Source organism: Lupinus angustifolius, chromosome LG17 (genome assembly GCF_001865875.1).
Source record: "Lupinus angustifolius cultivar Tanjil chromosome LG17, LupAngTanjil_v1.0, whole genome shotgun sequence".
NCBI lineage: Eukaryota > Viridiplantae > Streptophyta > Magnoliopsida > Fabales > Fabaceae > Lupinus > Lupinus angustifolius.
Window position 1 is genome coordinate 6,367,508 of NC_032025.1, and position 15,821 is coordinate 6,383,328.

Genomic DNA, 15,821 nt, shown 5'->3' on the forward strand with positions numbered 1-15,821 from the left:
ATATTTTAGATTTATATAGGTTAACGTTTCGAATTAACAGCATTCTTTAATGTAATTCGATTTATAACATTTAACGTTTCGATTTATATGCACAACGCAGAAGGAAGTTATAGCTAATTAGTAACATTATTTCACATGATATGTGATACCTATCTATCCATCAACAAGTAAGAAGTGATTATGAAAACACAAAGAAATTAGTATATGAACTTGTTGAAGGACAAATAAATTGAATTTAAGGTACTATTAAACCCAAAAGAAAAGGAAAAAACCTCAAACCAAACCATCATTTCCTATTGTTTTTATTACTGTAGTTTACAACTGCTATAATTCTTGTCAAACTATCACCAATACACTCAACAGTAATAATGTAACTGATATAACATCACCAACATGAACAAAATAAATTGGTTAAAAGAATAAAACAAACAAAAAAAATCACACAAATCTTGTAAATGGTTTTCTTCCCATTGCTGCAGGCATAGACACTGTTGAATCCACACTCATGTTTCCTATAGACTCAAGTGAGTTATATTTATCAGGCACCCTCTTAGAGCTAGAATCCTTGTTTGAGAACAATGACCCTTTAGTCCATTTGAAGGATCCAATTCCTTGTGACAAAGGAAATGAAGATCTTCTCTTTGATGATTCACTGGTTGGAGTCCCACCAAACCTTTCTCTTGGATTACTATTAGCGCGAACTTTGGCCGTAGCCGAAGCTGTTGGAGCCATGAAGTTTGGCACTGAAAATGGAGGGCAGCTAGTGAGACTTTCATCATCCTTTAGTGGAACATCAAAAGGTGAATGTGCTGCAATAGCCCTTGGCCTTGAATACTTTGAGCTGTTTGCTTGTGGAGTTCTGTATGGAGGAGTTCTTGCAGGTTTTGAAGATGTCACTATAGTTGATTTAGTCGATTTCGGGGTTGGAGTGTCCATATTATCAAAGACAAAATGATGCTGCATAGGAGTACTTGAGGTTGGTCTTGGACTAGTCTTTTGTTCTGAGTATGGTCTCGGAGGTGTAAGATGGAAATTCTTTAAGATTTGTCTTTCTTGTGGATTTGCTGCAGCTGGAAGTTGTCTTTCCAACCAGTTCCACCACCATGGAAATCCGCCAGGTCGCATATCGGTCACTGGTGTTTGATTTGATTTTGGAGTGCCTTTCCACAACTGTTGGTAGAGTCAACAAAGTTATGACAAATAGAGGTTTTGTTGTTCCAATAGAAAAGACAACGAAAAATAGAATAAAAAATGCTAAGTAATCACAGACCCTTAAGGTTCAGGATATGTTGGTGAGTACCTGATGTGAATATGCAAATGCCATTGCTCTTTCTCTTTTGAGGATTGCTTCCACCTTCCTCTGCAACCTTGCCTCTATTTCCTCTTTCGTCAGTAAGCTATCATCCCAGTTTTCATGTGCCTCAGACTACAACAAAATTCCAAATTATCAAGATCACTTGGTTTTTTATTTACATATCGAAAAAGACAGTTGGAAATCCAAACATGCCCACACTTCTGAATATACATCAAATGGAGTTGTCCAAGCGTAAGTTCTTGACACCCGAGCTATAGTTAGTTATAGTTCCTGCCGCTTAGCTGATAGTAATTAATTAAACTTTTTGTTTCCAGCAGAAGTCATATATTGCGTGCATTTATCCATGTTCCGATGTTCTCAACAAGTTCCTAATAGGACCCCAGAGGATGGTACAAGTAAGAAGGCTCACCAGTTTTCCTATGGTACTTGCATTATCATTCTTGAACTCAGCTTGATATCGTGCCTGGTTTTCTAGCATCTGGATCCTTCGAGATTGAATCTGAGATTGAACTCGCACCAACAGCTGCATGTGTTTCATGGCATTAACCGTCTGCCTCTTCACATTCTGTCCTCTTACCACTCCTTGAAGCCTCACCAAACCTTTTAGAGCTCTAAAACTCCTCCTGGCCTGTATTGTAAGTACTAAATATGAGAAGGTGGATTTTTTGTTTCATATCAATGAAAAGAAGAAAAATTAAAGATTTGGTGCATTATGTTGGGGTGTAAGTCCCACATCGCATGGCTTATATTCTCGGTTTAAATATCTGCTAGGGTACTCATCTCATTGTCAATTGTTATTATGATGAAATTTAACTGGTATCCACGTCAAAGCATAGTTTCTCCCCGATTGTCATGGGCTAAAACAGATATATTTTTGGTGCAGAAAATATCAAAATACATAGACGAAATGCATTTGTTTTCCATTTTCTGATTGTTGGACAAACTTGACGGTCAATATGTGCATTTGAATGAGGAAAATTTAATTTGGTCATTAGTTTGTTCTGGTGCGAGATTCAGAAAATCTCAATATTTTACTATATGCATCTAAACAATTACAATGGTCATGGAGACAACAAAGGACTTAACAAATGAAGTTTATGGCCAACCCTCACATTCTTATGGGTTTTGTTAGCATGCGCCCTCAGGATACAGTTAAAAAACATTACTACCTTTTATTAAATCATCCTAATCAGTAATTAACTAATTACTTCAAGCAGAAAGTGTTATATGCTTTTATGATTTTCAAAATATTAAGAACTTCTACATTTCATTTACTAGTTTCTATTTTAATTCCTTAACCTGCACCTAAGCATACACCTTAAACAAAAAAAGAAGCTCTATTTGTGGTATTCAAAAGAAAAATATAAAAGCTTACAGCATAGCCTCTAAAAGCAGCCTGGAGCTTAGTTGCAGAGGCATGTTGGTTCTTTAAAGTTGGTTCAGGTCTGTAGACAACCTCCTTGGGGCGATGAACAATCCGGGAAGATGCAGCTTTAGGAGAGGTCGGTCGCATTGATGGAGCCCTGGGAGAAGCAGCCCTTGGAGATGGAGCTCTAGGAGAAGCAGCTCTAGGAGGGACAAAAGGTGGTGTTTTAGGTCGCTCGGGAGGTGTAGGAGGCTTAATGGTAAGTATTTGTTGCTCTCTTTCAAACTCCCCAAAGATTTTCTCAATGCTGCTTGGTTCTCTGAAGAGGGGGATGAAAGAATTGGTCTCTCCATGCCTTAGTTTTCCCTTCTTCTTCTCTTTTGTACTTCTATTATCTGAATCCTGCTAACATTGTTAAAAATTATTGTTGGTTGTAATTCGTTATCTTTTGCACAATGTTGCATTGATCCTATTACTTGTATTGACTTGTGTTGCAAGTTGTAATCGGGTTGGCACCCATTGTGCCCTTTATAATATATTTGCTTATGAAAAAAAGAATGGAAACAGGTCTGCATATAAAACTTGTTGTAACTTAAAGGAAATGTTACATGATGACTGACTTCAAAACAGAGGAATCATTATGCAGATTTGGCTTCGTACTTCATACTTCGGACAAAAAAGGCATAAAAAATTAAAACTAATACTTGAAGCAACATAATTTAAGAATGCTTATATTTCAAATTACTTATTATGGCTATGAAGGAACCTAACCGACATTCGAAAACTATTTTTAATATGTTGAACATCAGTATACATGCCTATCAAACAAAGTTTTAATAGTGTAGAAACTTGGAAGATTCAAAATGATGGAACTTCTCAACATTGCTACATCTCTGTTCACAAAAATTGCAGACTTAAATAATTAATCTTTTTGGCAAATATAATTACAGCAACATAAGAAGAAAAAGAAAATCAGTTACAAGCATATCAAGTGTCTCCATAGAGACAAAAAAGGAAGGCACTTACATTAACTACCTTTTCCTTGGAGTGGTGTGTAAAAACCCTCTTTATTGCAGCAAACCAACTACCCTTCTTTCCCATGTCAGTAGCATTACTCTTTATCCCTGTAACAGAAAATGAAGATAAACGATCACGGCCTGTGCATACTAGTGGTTTTTTAAGAATTAATGATTTTTCAGCTAGCTACACATATAAGATGAATTCAGTAATTGAAGATCAAAATGCCATTCAAGAATTAAGCAAAGAATTATACTTCAGGGCTAATGGTTCTTCCCAAAGTTGCATAATTTTCTCCTCATACCGAATTCACCGTAGCACGTGATACGTATTGGGTTCGCCATGAAGAAAGTATTGTAATAATTATGTAAAAAATGACGAACCACGTACACATATTGGTATGGTTCTGCAATAAAGATGGAGTAGCATACAAAGACAAAAAAAAAGCTTCATAGACTATTTAATGTGTGTAAACATGGAAGAGCAGTATTATATTCCTGCTTATTTTCAGGCTTTTGATGGCCAACAAATAATTGAATAAATTAATAACAAAATCAAAGAGGTTATAACTTTTAATGCATTGAATTCTTTACTTATATTAACAAAAAGAGATACCATTACCAATATAAATGGTACACGACAATATGGTATGATAAATTAAAGTAGCAGAGAAATAGTATGGAGTATAATTTAAGGTGAGGACTAATTTATTAACAGAAAAATGCAAACAGACCCATGGAGAAGGTAGCATAGTCAATTAACAAAAAAGGAAATAAATTTTGTCCCAAAAATCAAATCAAAAAGTAAGAACAAAGAAAATCCTACATGATTTATGAAAGCTACTTGTTTGGGACTAGCAAGGGTATCCTTCACCACTCTATGGATGAGGAACTAATCCTTTCGGGATATGTAAATGTCTTCCCAACAAGTGTCACTCCTAGGAATCGAACCCTTGGAGATCTAACGGGCCTTACACCACTTGACCGATGAAAGCTATTAACATGTCAGCAGAAAGAGAATTATTTTTTCAGTTTTAGAAGTTTAATGACTTGATCAATAAAAAAATGTTAGAGTAATAGTACTCTTAAGAAAACAGTCTTATGAAATCTGACAAGCATAAGAGTTTAAGGATCTTATTAATGTATCAGTTTCATGTTGATGAGAATTCAGAAGCCAAAGTGAAGAAGAACCATAATTCAGACATGTCCATGCACAAAAGAATCATAACCATAATAATTAAACAAATTTAACACAACCACAAAATATAAACCTTATAAAAATGTTCTTAATAACAAACAGTAAGATCATATATACCTTGTTGGTTGGAAGAGTTTCCATAGTTACAAGAAGGAACAACTATAAGTGCTGTCAAAGGAACATGCACAGAGCAAGAAGAGGAAACCCTCTCTCTCTAGCTCCACATGATTCCCAAATATTAATCTTTGTTCTCTATATTGGAATCAAATTCTATCTTACCTTGTATGATGTTACTTTTCCTCTAGCCACCTTTTATGTGATTTATAATTGTTTCTTTTGTTTTTGTTTTTGTTGTGTGGAACTTAAAATATACTTTGTTTTGGTTTCATGATGATAGTGATGAGAGAAAGGGAAAGATGAAGGGGCTAGGTGGCCACTTTCTTACTCAATGTGAACAACTTCAACCAACTTTACTTCAATTGGAAGACAATGTGGTGTACACCAACAAAACATTTTCATAGTCACTTATTATAAATACCTGAGTTTGGTACATTTTTTTCTATTTCTTCTTCTATTATAACTTTCACTATTAGATCAAGAAGGCAGAGAAAGACCTATAAGTCATAAACTCTTTCATAATTCTTTCATAATTCTAAAGTCTTTTATTTTTCTTCCTTTTGTTTCTAAAACTTAATTTATAAATAGATATTTTTTAATCAAAATGTTGGTCCAGTAATGTTATGTCCTATTGGATCACTAAAAAGACTAAAATGTCAATAGTTCGATTATTGTAAGCGATATTTATTAGGAAGAATATGCACACACCTCGAAAAAAATTAATTCTTTACTTATTATGTGGAAATACTCTTGATGATACAAAAAATGGATGGAGTCACCTGTCCCCAATGGTACTGCATTTCCTTATACCAAGTCAATCACATACTTACATGTGAATAAAGAAAAAAATTTAAAAATAAAAAGCAATAAAAAATAGCACTTTGATTAGCTTGGGATAGAAAATGTGACATTGTTTGGGACATGTGATCTCTATCCATAAAAAATTGACAAAAATAGACAAATATATGATATGGTGTAAAAAACTATTTCCTCATTATTGTCATTATTACCTTACTAACATTTGTATATGAATTTGAGATCTAACAAAAAAAACTATGTACTATAGAGACTTCTTTTTTTGTACTTAAATAGTAGAGACTTTTATCGATGGCACTTGCATGTTGCTTTAGCCCTTACGCTCCTTCAAAGCCCGTATAACACGCGCTCAGTAGTGCTAGATTATTATTTTCACGAAGGAGTGGGTAGTTTTGGAAAGGATTTAATATGTATACAATATAATTATTTTTTATATTATTAATATATTATTTATTATTTATATATTAATTATTATTGACTATCAAATAAAAGTAATCTAAATTAATAATAGATGATATGTTAGTATAAAAAAATTTATACTATGCATGTACTTGTGTAAAATGTATTGAGATTCAAGAATCCTGAAATGGGAATTTTTGAACTTTATATCCCATCCCGACTCTCAAGTATTAGAAGTTTCTATCTAGTCTGATATTATTAACAAAAGTCAGATGATGTTATTTACTTAATTGTTGGTTCTATTTTTCAATTTAAAAATACTAACGAAGAAATTTAAAAAGTTAGTATTATATGGGAATAGTGTACATGACAAAATTAAAGACATAAATTTGTAAGCTTTTATTTCTTGTGGTACGTTTTTTAAATACTTTGGCATCCTATTTATTAGTCTGGTTTTTAAATGCTTTTGGACCTTATTTACAACTTTTATAGTAGTTTTTCTGGTACATACTTTTATAGTAGTTTCACGTGGATTAAGCAAGATTGAAATATATAAAATTATTAAATTTATCAGCAATTATATGTATTTATTGAAACTATAAATCTCTTTGGAGTGATGTTGTTAATACATTACTAGTTATCAAAAACGGTTCACATATCAATGAAGTTAGATATATATATATTAATATTAATGTTGAAACATCAATAAAAAATTTATTTTTATTAAAAAATTAATTTTAAATAAAAATCAGCTGGTATGATGAATACAGTTCAGTTAAAAACATTCAGTATAATCGGTTTCAACTGGTTTTGGTTAGTTTGGACCGATATAATTATTATACCATATCGATATTGGGACTGGTTGACTAATTTATCGATTGAACCGGTCAGCACAAACCAATTTTTACATCACTACTTTCCACTCAAATTATCTAAGTAAATAAGAATCTTTTGATAATAAATTTATTTATTGTACATATAATTTTTAAAATGTCTATAAATAAGATCACAATAAAAACTTAAGAGAGTCCTATAATAAGACATGATTCACTTCAAATGGAATTTGATTATTTAATATGTATAAGGATTCCCATTAAGCATTCATGAGGGAAAAGGAGTATATATAAAGAATGTACCTCAACCGACAAATGAAAGTTATATTAATCCAAGTGGTAGATTTATTACAAATATAAATTATATTACTTTCTTCAACACTCTATTCAAACTCTAAAATCTAAATCTTAAGTGTATGATACACTCTAGTATTAATAAGATGATGAAAAACAGAGTTCTTAATAGTTAATACCAATCCAATGCAATGAATCACTCACAGATCTTCATTAACGAATAAACCAATAGTTGGTTTGGTTGATAATAGGTAGATACTAACTCATTATATAAACATTCTTGAGAAGGGTAACTACTCCCAACTCCCTTATCTTCTCAATCAAGCAAAACAATAGTTGTAACTACCATCAATTTCAAAGAACAAAGTGTGAGAGATATGATAAAGTAATAACCCCACCAATGTATTTTTATCTAATAATATAACATTTTCAGTAATATAGTTCATGATAAAGCATCTTTCTTGAAAATTCTAGAGATTGGGAAAGCACGCATTTTCTAAGATTCAAATAGATATCATCTGTTATTTTATATTACCAATGGTATGTAAGGAATTAATATCAATTTGAATTTTGAATTAATACCTTTCATTGAAGACAAAATGTATCAATTAAATTAACTTAAATTCACCGAGGAAATCAGAAACAAATGTGTTATAATTTTACTGTAGTGGATTTTTTATTACTCTCAAGTCTTGGAATTGAAATTTTATAAATTACTTAAGATGCTTATTAATATTGGCAATTAAAGACGTTCTGTTTATCCTGTTCATACCCACACAATGCCTATAAAAGATAGGGTGTATATGGATATGTCTATTTTTAAATGGGGTATGAAATATTGTGCCCACCCTTTTAGGGCAGGCTTGTAGGCCACCCTAATTTTAAAATAACTAAAAATGATAATATATGAAACATTGCAAAATATTATATATTATCTCTTAATTTTTTATTTCAATGCTAAAACATTATAATATTGTACTAAGTGGATACACAATGACACAATAGGAACAGTAGCATTTGACACACTAAATATAACACTTTGATTTGCATAAACCATTTATAAGTTTAATTGGTAAGACTATATTGTACTCAAGTGATGAGAACATGAGTTACTATTGTCATATTTGGCCCATCAAATTTCTTATTGTAGTAATAATTGATATCCATAGCTCGCCCTGTCCGTCCGTTTGAAATGTCCATGAACGAAAAGGACATGTTGGGTGGGTATTTTAGGACGGATGAGCGGGCAATCCCCTTGAGCAAGGCCCAAATTGCAGATGATAATGCTTATGATGGAATAATCTTTTTCCTAGGAGATACACTTTACAGTTGACAAAAAGGGTAAATAAGATTGGCAGAGGATTACCAAGCAGATTTTAAAACTAAATCTAAGACAACAAAAAAGACGTAGTTGATAAGTTAAAAATTAAGTGAGCATGTTTTATGGGTACCAGAGTCACATTATGTCACATACTTGTCACCAAAGAACCTAACATGGCCTTTCTGATACAAATGAGATAACCACTATCCTTAATTTGAAGGTAATTCAGTATATAAGACTTTTATCTAACGAGACCTCGGGTGTATAAGTATACACAGTTTTACTCTTATAAATATTATTTATAAGATTTAAACTCATGACCTTTAAAATCTAAGTAACAAGAGGATGAATCTTATCCATATGCTGAAAGCCTGAAACTTAGCCTCTAACCACTATCCTTGCTCTACAAGATTTATTTATGAGTTCTGTTTTTAGAGTGTCTTATAAGGAAATTAACAAGTCTACATATAGTAGTTAGTTGGCATCAGCATTTGTTGACTTAAGATTTGGAATACTAAGTAAAGAATTCTTCAGTTCTAAGACTATGGGTTGTCTTGTCTATAGAAATGAAATTAACACCAATTTGAAGCTAAAGATTATAGTTATATTAGCTTAAACCAACTTAAAAAGGGTTTTGGTCTAACTAATCAGTCTCTTTAGGAAATTAACAGAAGGAAAGTTTGTGTTAGAAAATTAAATGTATCATCTTTTAACATATTAAATATATTACTTCCTCACACTTGGATGAATAGAAAATGTTCATTTGATGAAAATTAAAAAGGCCCAAAAAAGAAGAAGAAAAAAGGAATATTTGTAGTACTAATGGGAAATCAAAATTCCCCAACTTGGACACTACATGAGTTACACTAATCAATTAAATTGTCCAATATCATTTGCCATAACCATTCTACTAAGTGGACTAGGCCCAAGCTTTTTTCTCCTCATAATACTCCTTCTCCTAATAACTTCCATTTGATTTCTTCTTCTAACTTGCATCATTGCCTCTTCCTCAATAACAAACCTTCTCATTAGAACATCATCAGTCAAAGATTTACCTCTAAACACTTTCCTCCCCTCTGTGCTAATCCTAGCACTAGGAACATGAACCCTTTCATGTGTTGTTGTAGCTTGTAATGGTGGTTTTGATCTAGGATAAGTGTTACTTCTTCTTGGTGGGACTTCAGCTTTAAAGACATCATTATATGAATAGATAGGTGCACATAAACATACCCTAGTAAAAGATGTAGCAACCTTAAGAGATGTTGATTTTCTCAGCTTGTTCTTGTTGGAATTTTGTGTAGGGACTTGAGGTGATTTTGGCATTGTTTTCCATATAGTGGAATTAGAGGTAGCAATGTTTGTTAATTTGGACATACTTTTCCAAAGGGTAGCCATATCCATTGGTTTCTGATACCAGGGCTTCCTGCAATGTGAAATGAAGTATGTGTCATGCATGATGAGTTCTTGAGATGGTGTAGCTGCTTGATTCATAATTTCATACCCTTCACTACATTCACTTTAGAAGCAGCAATATGGAAAATAATTAAGTTCAATTTATGTACATTTTTTTCATAACCATAAGAACCATTTGTATGGTTAGGCTTAGGCCTTGTGTAACAAAGTAATCTAAACTACCTATGCCAACTTTTAATTCCAAATTTAGGTGCACTGTTTGAAAAAGTCTATAAAGCAGGTTAACCAAAGAATGAACCTTTCCTACCTTGAGGCTTGAATGATAATTTGGGCATGGTCTAATTCATTACATTATGACGGTTTTGAGGACTTAGTCTAACAATATTAAACCAATCAAAATCCTAGAATTATGAGATTGTGGTTCCCATTTTGACCAATTTAGGCCTTATAGAAATAATACTAGGAATTTTCTCCACAATCATATCAACAATTTTATTTATAAACTCCAAACTTATAGAAGTTATACTTTCACATAAAAATTTAGTAATGTGAATGCATATGGCAGAAAGCTTAATACATAAGATTTTTTATACAATCTATAGATGTTCATACTTTCTAGAGAAAAGTTTATTAGTTAACAAGTATAACAAATGCAATAAGAGATAGAGTTATATACATGGGGTGTGTTTGTGTGAAAGAGTTATATAGTGGACATACCTTGTGTTAGAATTGTTCTTTGGTTCTTGCATGAACAAAGAAAAGTGAAAATATGAGAGATATGGAGGAAGGGAGCAAAATATTTTCATTTGTAGTGTTAAGAGTGAAGAAGAAGAGGAAGAGCTTTTTGGTCCAATTTTGTGACTCTAAGATGATGGGGTTTTTCCTTTTCTACCATTCTTTATTGCAACCCCAACCCTTTTCTTTTTTAGCTTTGCCTTACCATGATTCCTTCTGATTTTGAGTGAGAGAAAGAATTTGAAATTTCAAAGGCTAGCAAAGTTGAAATGTCACTACTTTTAATTTATTTACCAAGGTGTGTGGCCCCCTATCTCTTCATAAAGGTAAGGAATGGCCTTATTAAATTCATTACTTTGTGGAACCTTAATCATATTTTCATTTTGCTCCTAATCTCTATGATTGCCATGAAGAGGAGATCACAAAGCCCACTAATTGGTATAAGACATGCTTGGCATGCCTTTATTATGATAGAAAAATTATGTGCTCCAAAACAAGAATTCTCTGTTCAGGTGAGTATTTTCTATACCAGAGATTGAAGTGCATGAAAATAAATAAAAAATTTGTATTATGTAACACTTTTATACTTTAAATATAATATGATGATATTTTTATCATTAAAGATAAAAACAAAATCAATAACTTATCTTTTTACTATTAAAAATAGATGGTTCTTTTACTTGCCAAGACTAATAAACTCTTAACTCATTCTTATATATAATAATATATCAAGGTAGTGATAAGTGCATCAGAAATTATAAACAAAGAAAGATTAAATAGACAATATCTTGTAGCTTTTACTTATTACCACTCTTGCATGTCTCATTATTCTCACATGTTTAGAGCTAAGACTCAAGAACAGCAATCATAGCATAGATTCCCTCTTTCTCATTGTGGTGATAAAATTCTTTAGCCTCTATATCAAATTGGGAATGACTTGTCAAGCACAATTTAATTTTTTGGGCATGGATAGAAAACTTCAATAAAACTGTCATTGTCATGAAAAGAAAAAAACATATATTTATATAAAATTGTCTATAAATATGTAAATCTAGTACTTCTATAATATTTCAAACACATATAAGTCACCTTTTATAAAACAAGTTCTAAAATGGACCCATTTTTTTAAAGAAAAATGTGTATAAAAAATAAGTGTGTACTAGCAAACACACAAATTAGCTAAGAGAGTTTTTGTAGCTTAGCAAAAGATATCGAATTTGTGTTCATGGCATTCTTGATCGGTTCAGTATCCGACTCATGCATAATAACCTTTGTGAGATGCATGTAATTTAAAAAAATTAAGATGTTTCTCATTCAAATTTTAATCATTTTAGAAAAATGGTCAACCAATTCAAGCAATATTTTTACTCAACCTATTCCAATCTTAAGTCAGTGAATTAGATTGGTTTAATCGGTTATTGAAGTTAAAAACAATTTAGCATATTGAAATGAAACAAATTGTAGAAATCGTTTATTTTATATGTCATAAAGTGAGAAAAGTTTGTGAGAAATTAGAACTAATAAAGTAAAAATATAAAACTAAAACAGATAAATATATCATGTGATATAATATATTCATATGTTTGATTGTATTATATCAAACTGATCCAGTCCAATTGGCATTTGATAAATTAAGTAAAAATAATCAAATTATTTGGTTTTAATTGAATTTAGATTCATTTATTTTCAATTTGAAATAGATTTAAGATGCTAGCTATAAGCATTATGATGTTTTTCCATGCCAAAAAACTAAGGGTCTGTTGGTTCTGTGAAAACATTTCATATTCATTTTCTATTTCTATTTCCTGAAAATAGTTTTCAATTCCATGAAATGAAAATGTGAAAACATGTTTGGTTACATGTGACATTTTATTTTTCCAGAAAATGGAAAAGATAAAAATTTGTTTGTTTTATATGTTTGCAATGTGTTTCTAATAATATTACTTTTATTTCAGAGTTAATGATAATTAAAAATGAATAATAAATAATACAATCACAATATAAAAATTATTGCACTTTTGACACATATATTTTTCTCTTTATCTATATGTATATGTTACATAAAGTGGTAATTGTATACGTCAGATTATTCCTAATCATTATCCAGTAACGATGGCAACATAAAAAAAACTTTATGTTAATACAAAATATATCTATATATTTTGCAAATAGGAAACTAAACTCGACACTATATTTTTAAGAAAGGAAGAAGAAATGTCATAACTACAACACTAAAGAGAACAACCAGCAAATAGACCAAGTCCTATATATTTGTGGAGAAAATACTAGCAAGTCTTTTTTGATCAATAATACCAAAAAGTTTAAAATATAATAAGAGAGTCTCTTTTCTTAAAGATAGAAAAGAAAAAGTGATTTTTTTTAGGAGAATGGGAATTAGCGAACGGTAAAATAACTGGAAATTTAATTAAAAAAGATTAAAAAATATATGTACTAATAGTATACAAATTTTATACATTGTCACAACATCATCCATCTTTCGTATTTAATCATCGTTTATTCTTTACAAAAATTAACCAAATTGAATGATGAATAATATAATGAATATGTATAAATTTTTATACTGATGGTGCATATATATTACACTAATAAAAAAAAGAATAGATGGTAAAGCCTATCAAATATTAATAATCCTAACATTATAGAGAAATTAAAAAGATAAAACTTATATACGGGTATCTATTTGTAAATAAAAGAATTAAAAAATATACTAACAACAAAAAATGTTTGACTACTTCAACAAGGCTACATGTAATAGCAATACAATAATTTGAATGCAAGATTCATAGTAGATGAGAGATAACATGAATTGAAGAGGCAATGAAGTCTTATTTCCAATGTTTCAAGCGAAAACAGTGGAAACATGACTTTTACGTTTTCAAATTTTTATCATTTTTAAGAAATATTTCCAAAAAACGAAAACGTAAAGATATTATCAAACACATTTTCAGTTGTATTTTTTCATTTTCAATAAAAATGAAAACAGGAAATGGGTAAACCAAATACGCCCTAAATTCCACATGTTAGCAAATTCCATCCCATTTAGAGAAATGTATAGCTGCAAGTAGGTGCAATTAATTTCTTCCCTAAAAAATATTATCCCATACTTATATATTTGCGATAAAGATCTTCTTCAGTATTAGATAGAAATGATAATATGTGGTGCAAAAAGTATCAAATAGGCATATTTTCAATAATTTTTAATAAAATAAATTTAAAAATTAAGAAAAATAAATTTAATTTACATTATTTTCTAGTATAGACTCTCAGGATAGGAGTTTAACTCATATGTGTCATATTTCTTACGATCCAAAGTATAGCTTGAAAAGGAGCTATAATTGGGACATCACAATTTGAAAAAAGAATGCTCCATGTCATGCATATATAGATGGAAGGATTTAATTCTAATAGCTGTGAACTTGTGCTGTACAATTATTGCACAAGCTCCTGCACCTTTACTTTTGATGATGTTCAAAGAGATTAATTTTTTTCTGCATGATCAAAATTTTGGTATAGATTCTTAGTAAAGTCATATACAATACATAATGAAGAATTATGTAATTATGTAATGCAATGTCAAGTTTGAAAATTATAAAGTCCAATCTGGTTGTAATTATTGTGCCACTTGAAGTATTAGTACATTATTTCGTTAAAGGTGTAGTGGGGATGTATGTATATTTCCCCAAAACTCCAAAAGGCTGCAACAAAGTGAAAAAAAGACATCATGATTGGAGATGTTGGTTGGCATCTATGCAATTATCATTCAATAAATATATTGCTATTATACCATAAGTAATTAAATAGTGATTAGTTGTTGCATATCATATCTCTCCTACACCAATAACAATGTAGCAAAAACAGTAATAATAATAAACGTTTAAATTTTTTAATAGATATGTTATGTTTTTATTAATGCAAGACAACATATGGAACATGATCTAGGATAACAAATTAGTAACTAAGGTTACATGCACTTAACAACTAAGAAAAGAGTTACATGCAATTTCTTATTTTGTCATTAAAAAAAATACCATTTTGCAGTTTAGCCAGTTGAATAAGCTTAAGGTTACATTCTTCAGAACACATATTCATTATTGGTCATGTAAAGGTTAATTTGAATCATAATTATATAGCTAGTTAAGTAGTTAAAAATTGACAATTATTAACAACAAGGGCTTTCCCAAAGAGTATAAAACCACTAGAGTCATGGTACTAAGTTCAGCTCCAATGTGTCTTTTTTCTTTTATAAGATTATGTAATTGTTGTTTTTTAGTGGAAGGGTCAAAAAAGGATAAGATGTTTCAGACTTTCAGTCATCTTTTGCTTTTTGTACATTGTAGAACATGAATCATGTTCTTTTTTCCACTTTGGATTGGATCGAAGACCTTCTAATCAAAAAGCAGGAAGAAAAAATGGTGCTTTGGAAATATGGCTACATGAGATTACATTTTTACTAACTGTCCAGAATTCAAGGTCAAGTGAGTAATTTACACATCAAAAGATCAAAGTTCTTTAAGAAGGGAAAAAGTTGGAAAATTTTCACTAGTTTGTGATTGTATGTGTAAGGGGCAGAAATGAATCTGCATTTTTTTACTGTGTGGGGAATATTTATAAAAAGTAATTTGCTCCCTTCTCTTCCATATAACCATGTGTACAACAAATTCCATGTGCGAGTTGAATTTTAGAGTGGAAGAAATTGATAAGGTTTGATAACCATAAAATACATTTGTATGATAGTTTTGAAGCCTTCCATTTTCATTCACTTCTCTTCAAAATTCAACTCGCAAGGGAACCTTAGGGAGTGAAGAGTTCGTACAAAAACGGATTGGGTCCTCCATAGTAAAATTGGATACCCAGTTGAAAATTGTTTTCTGGTATGGGAGACTTGCAAGAAGAAAAATGTTTCATTGAGATCTGAGCCTCTTCTAGGATTAAATTTAGCATCCATTGACATGGCTTTAAGCCAAAATTAAGAATTCA

The 15,821-nt window shown here is 30.9% G+C and overlaps 2 protein-coding genes across 9 annotated transcripts; both read right to left on the reverse strand.

The window, feature by feature from the left end:
* LOC109331805 (protein IQ-DOMAIN 14-like) lies at window positions 247-5,141 on the reverse strand. 8 transcript variants are annotated; one of them, XM_019566530.1, is made up of 7 exons: window positions 5,013-5,141; window positions 3,708-3,884; window positions 2,691-3,086; window positions 1,725-1,943; window positions 1,301-1,426; window positions 883-1,170; window positions 247-834 (listed from the first exon to the last, which is right to left on the reverse strand). In XM_019566530.1, the coding sequence occupies exons 1-7, from the start codon at window positions 5,034-5,036 to the stop codon at window positions 439-441; spliced, it is 1,626 nt and encodes a 541-aa protein (XP_019422075.1). In that variant the 5' UTR covers window positions 5,037-5,141; the 3' UTR covers window positions 247-438. The 8 variants fall into 8 exon arrangements, with proteins under 8 accessions (XP_019422075.1, XP_019422074.1, XP_019422073.1 ...); XM_019566529.1 differs by having other exon boundaries at window positions 247-1,170; window positions 2,691-3,083; window positions 3,717-3,884; XM_019566528.1 differs by having other exon boundaries at window positions 247-1,170; window positions 3,717-3,884.
* On the reverse strand, window positions 9,388-11,114 carry LOC109330718. Its single transcript, XM_019564999.1, has 2 exons — window positions 10,806-11,114; window positions 9,388-10,098 (listed from the first exon to the last, which is right to left on the reverse strand). Exons 1-2 carry the CDS (start codon window positions 10,892-10,894, stop codon window positions 9,546-9,548), a joined length of 642 nt encoding a protein of 213 aa, XP_019420544.1. The 5' UTR covers window positions 10,895-11,114; the 3' UTR covers window positions 9,388-9,545.

Excerpts from the sequence above, each read along its gene's own strand:
- LOC109331805 (XM_019566526.1), bottom strand. The coding sequence starts at position 5,036 with ATGGAAACTCTTCCAACCAACAAG. Across the intron at positions 3,885-5,012 it reads AAACTCTTCCAACCAACAAG|CTAGCTGAAAAATCATTAAT; the intron begins GTATATATGATC and ends TTATATGTGTAG. Across the intron at positions 1,944-2,690 it reads CTGCTTTTAGAGGCTATGCT|GCCAGGAGGAGTTTTAGAGC; the intron begins GTAAGCTTTTAT and ends CTTACAATACAG.
- LOC109330718 (XM_019564999.1), bottom strand. The coding sequence starts at position 10,894 with ATGAAAATATTTTGCTCCCTTCCTCCATATCTCTCATATTTTCACTTT. Across the intron at positions 10,099-10,805 it reads AAGAACAATTCTAACACAAG|GAAGCCCTGGTATCAGAAAC; the intron begins GTATGTCCACTA and ends TTCACATTGCAG.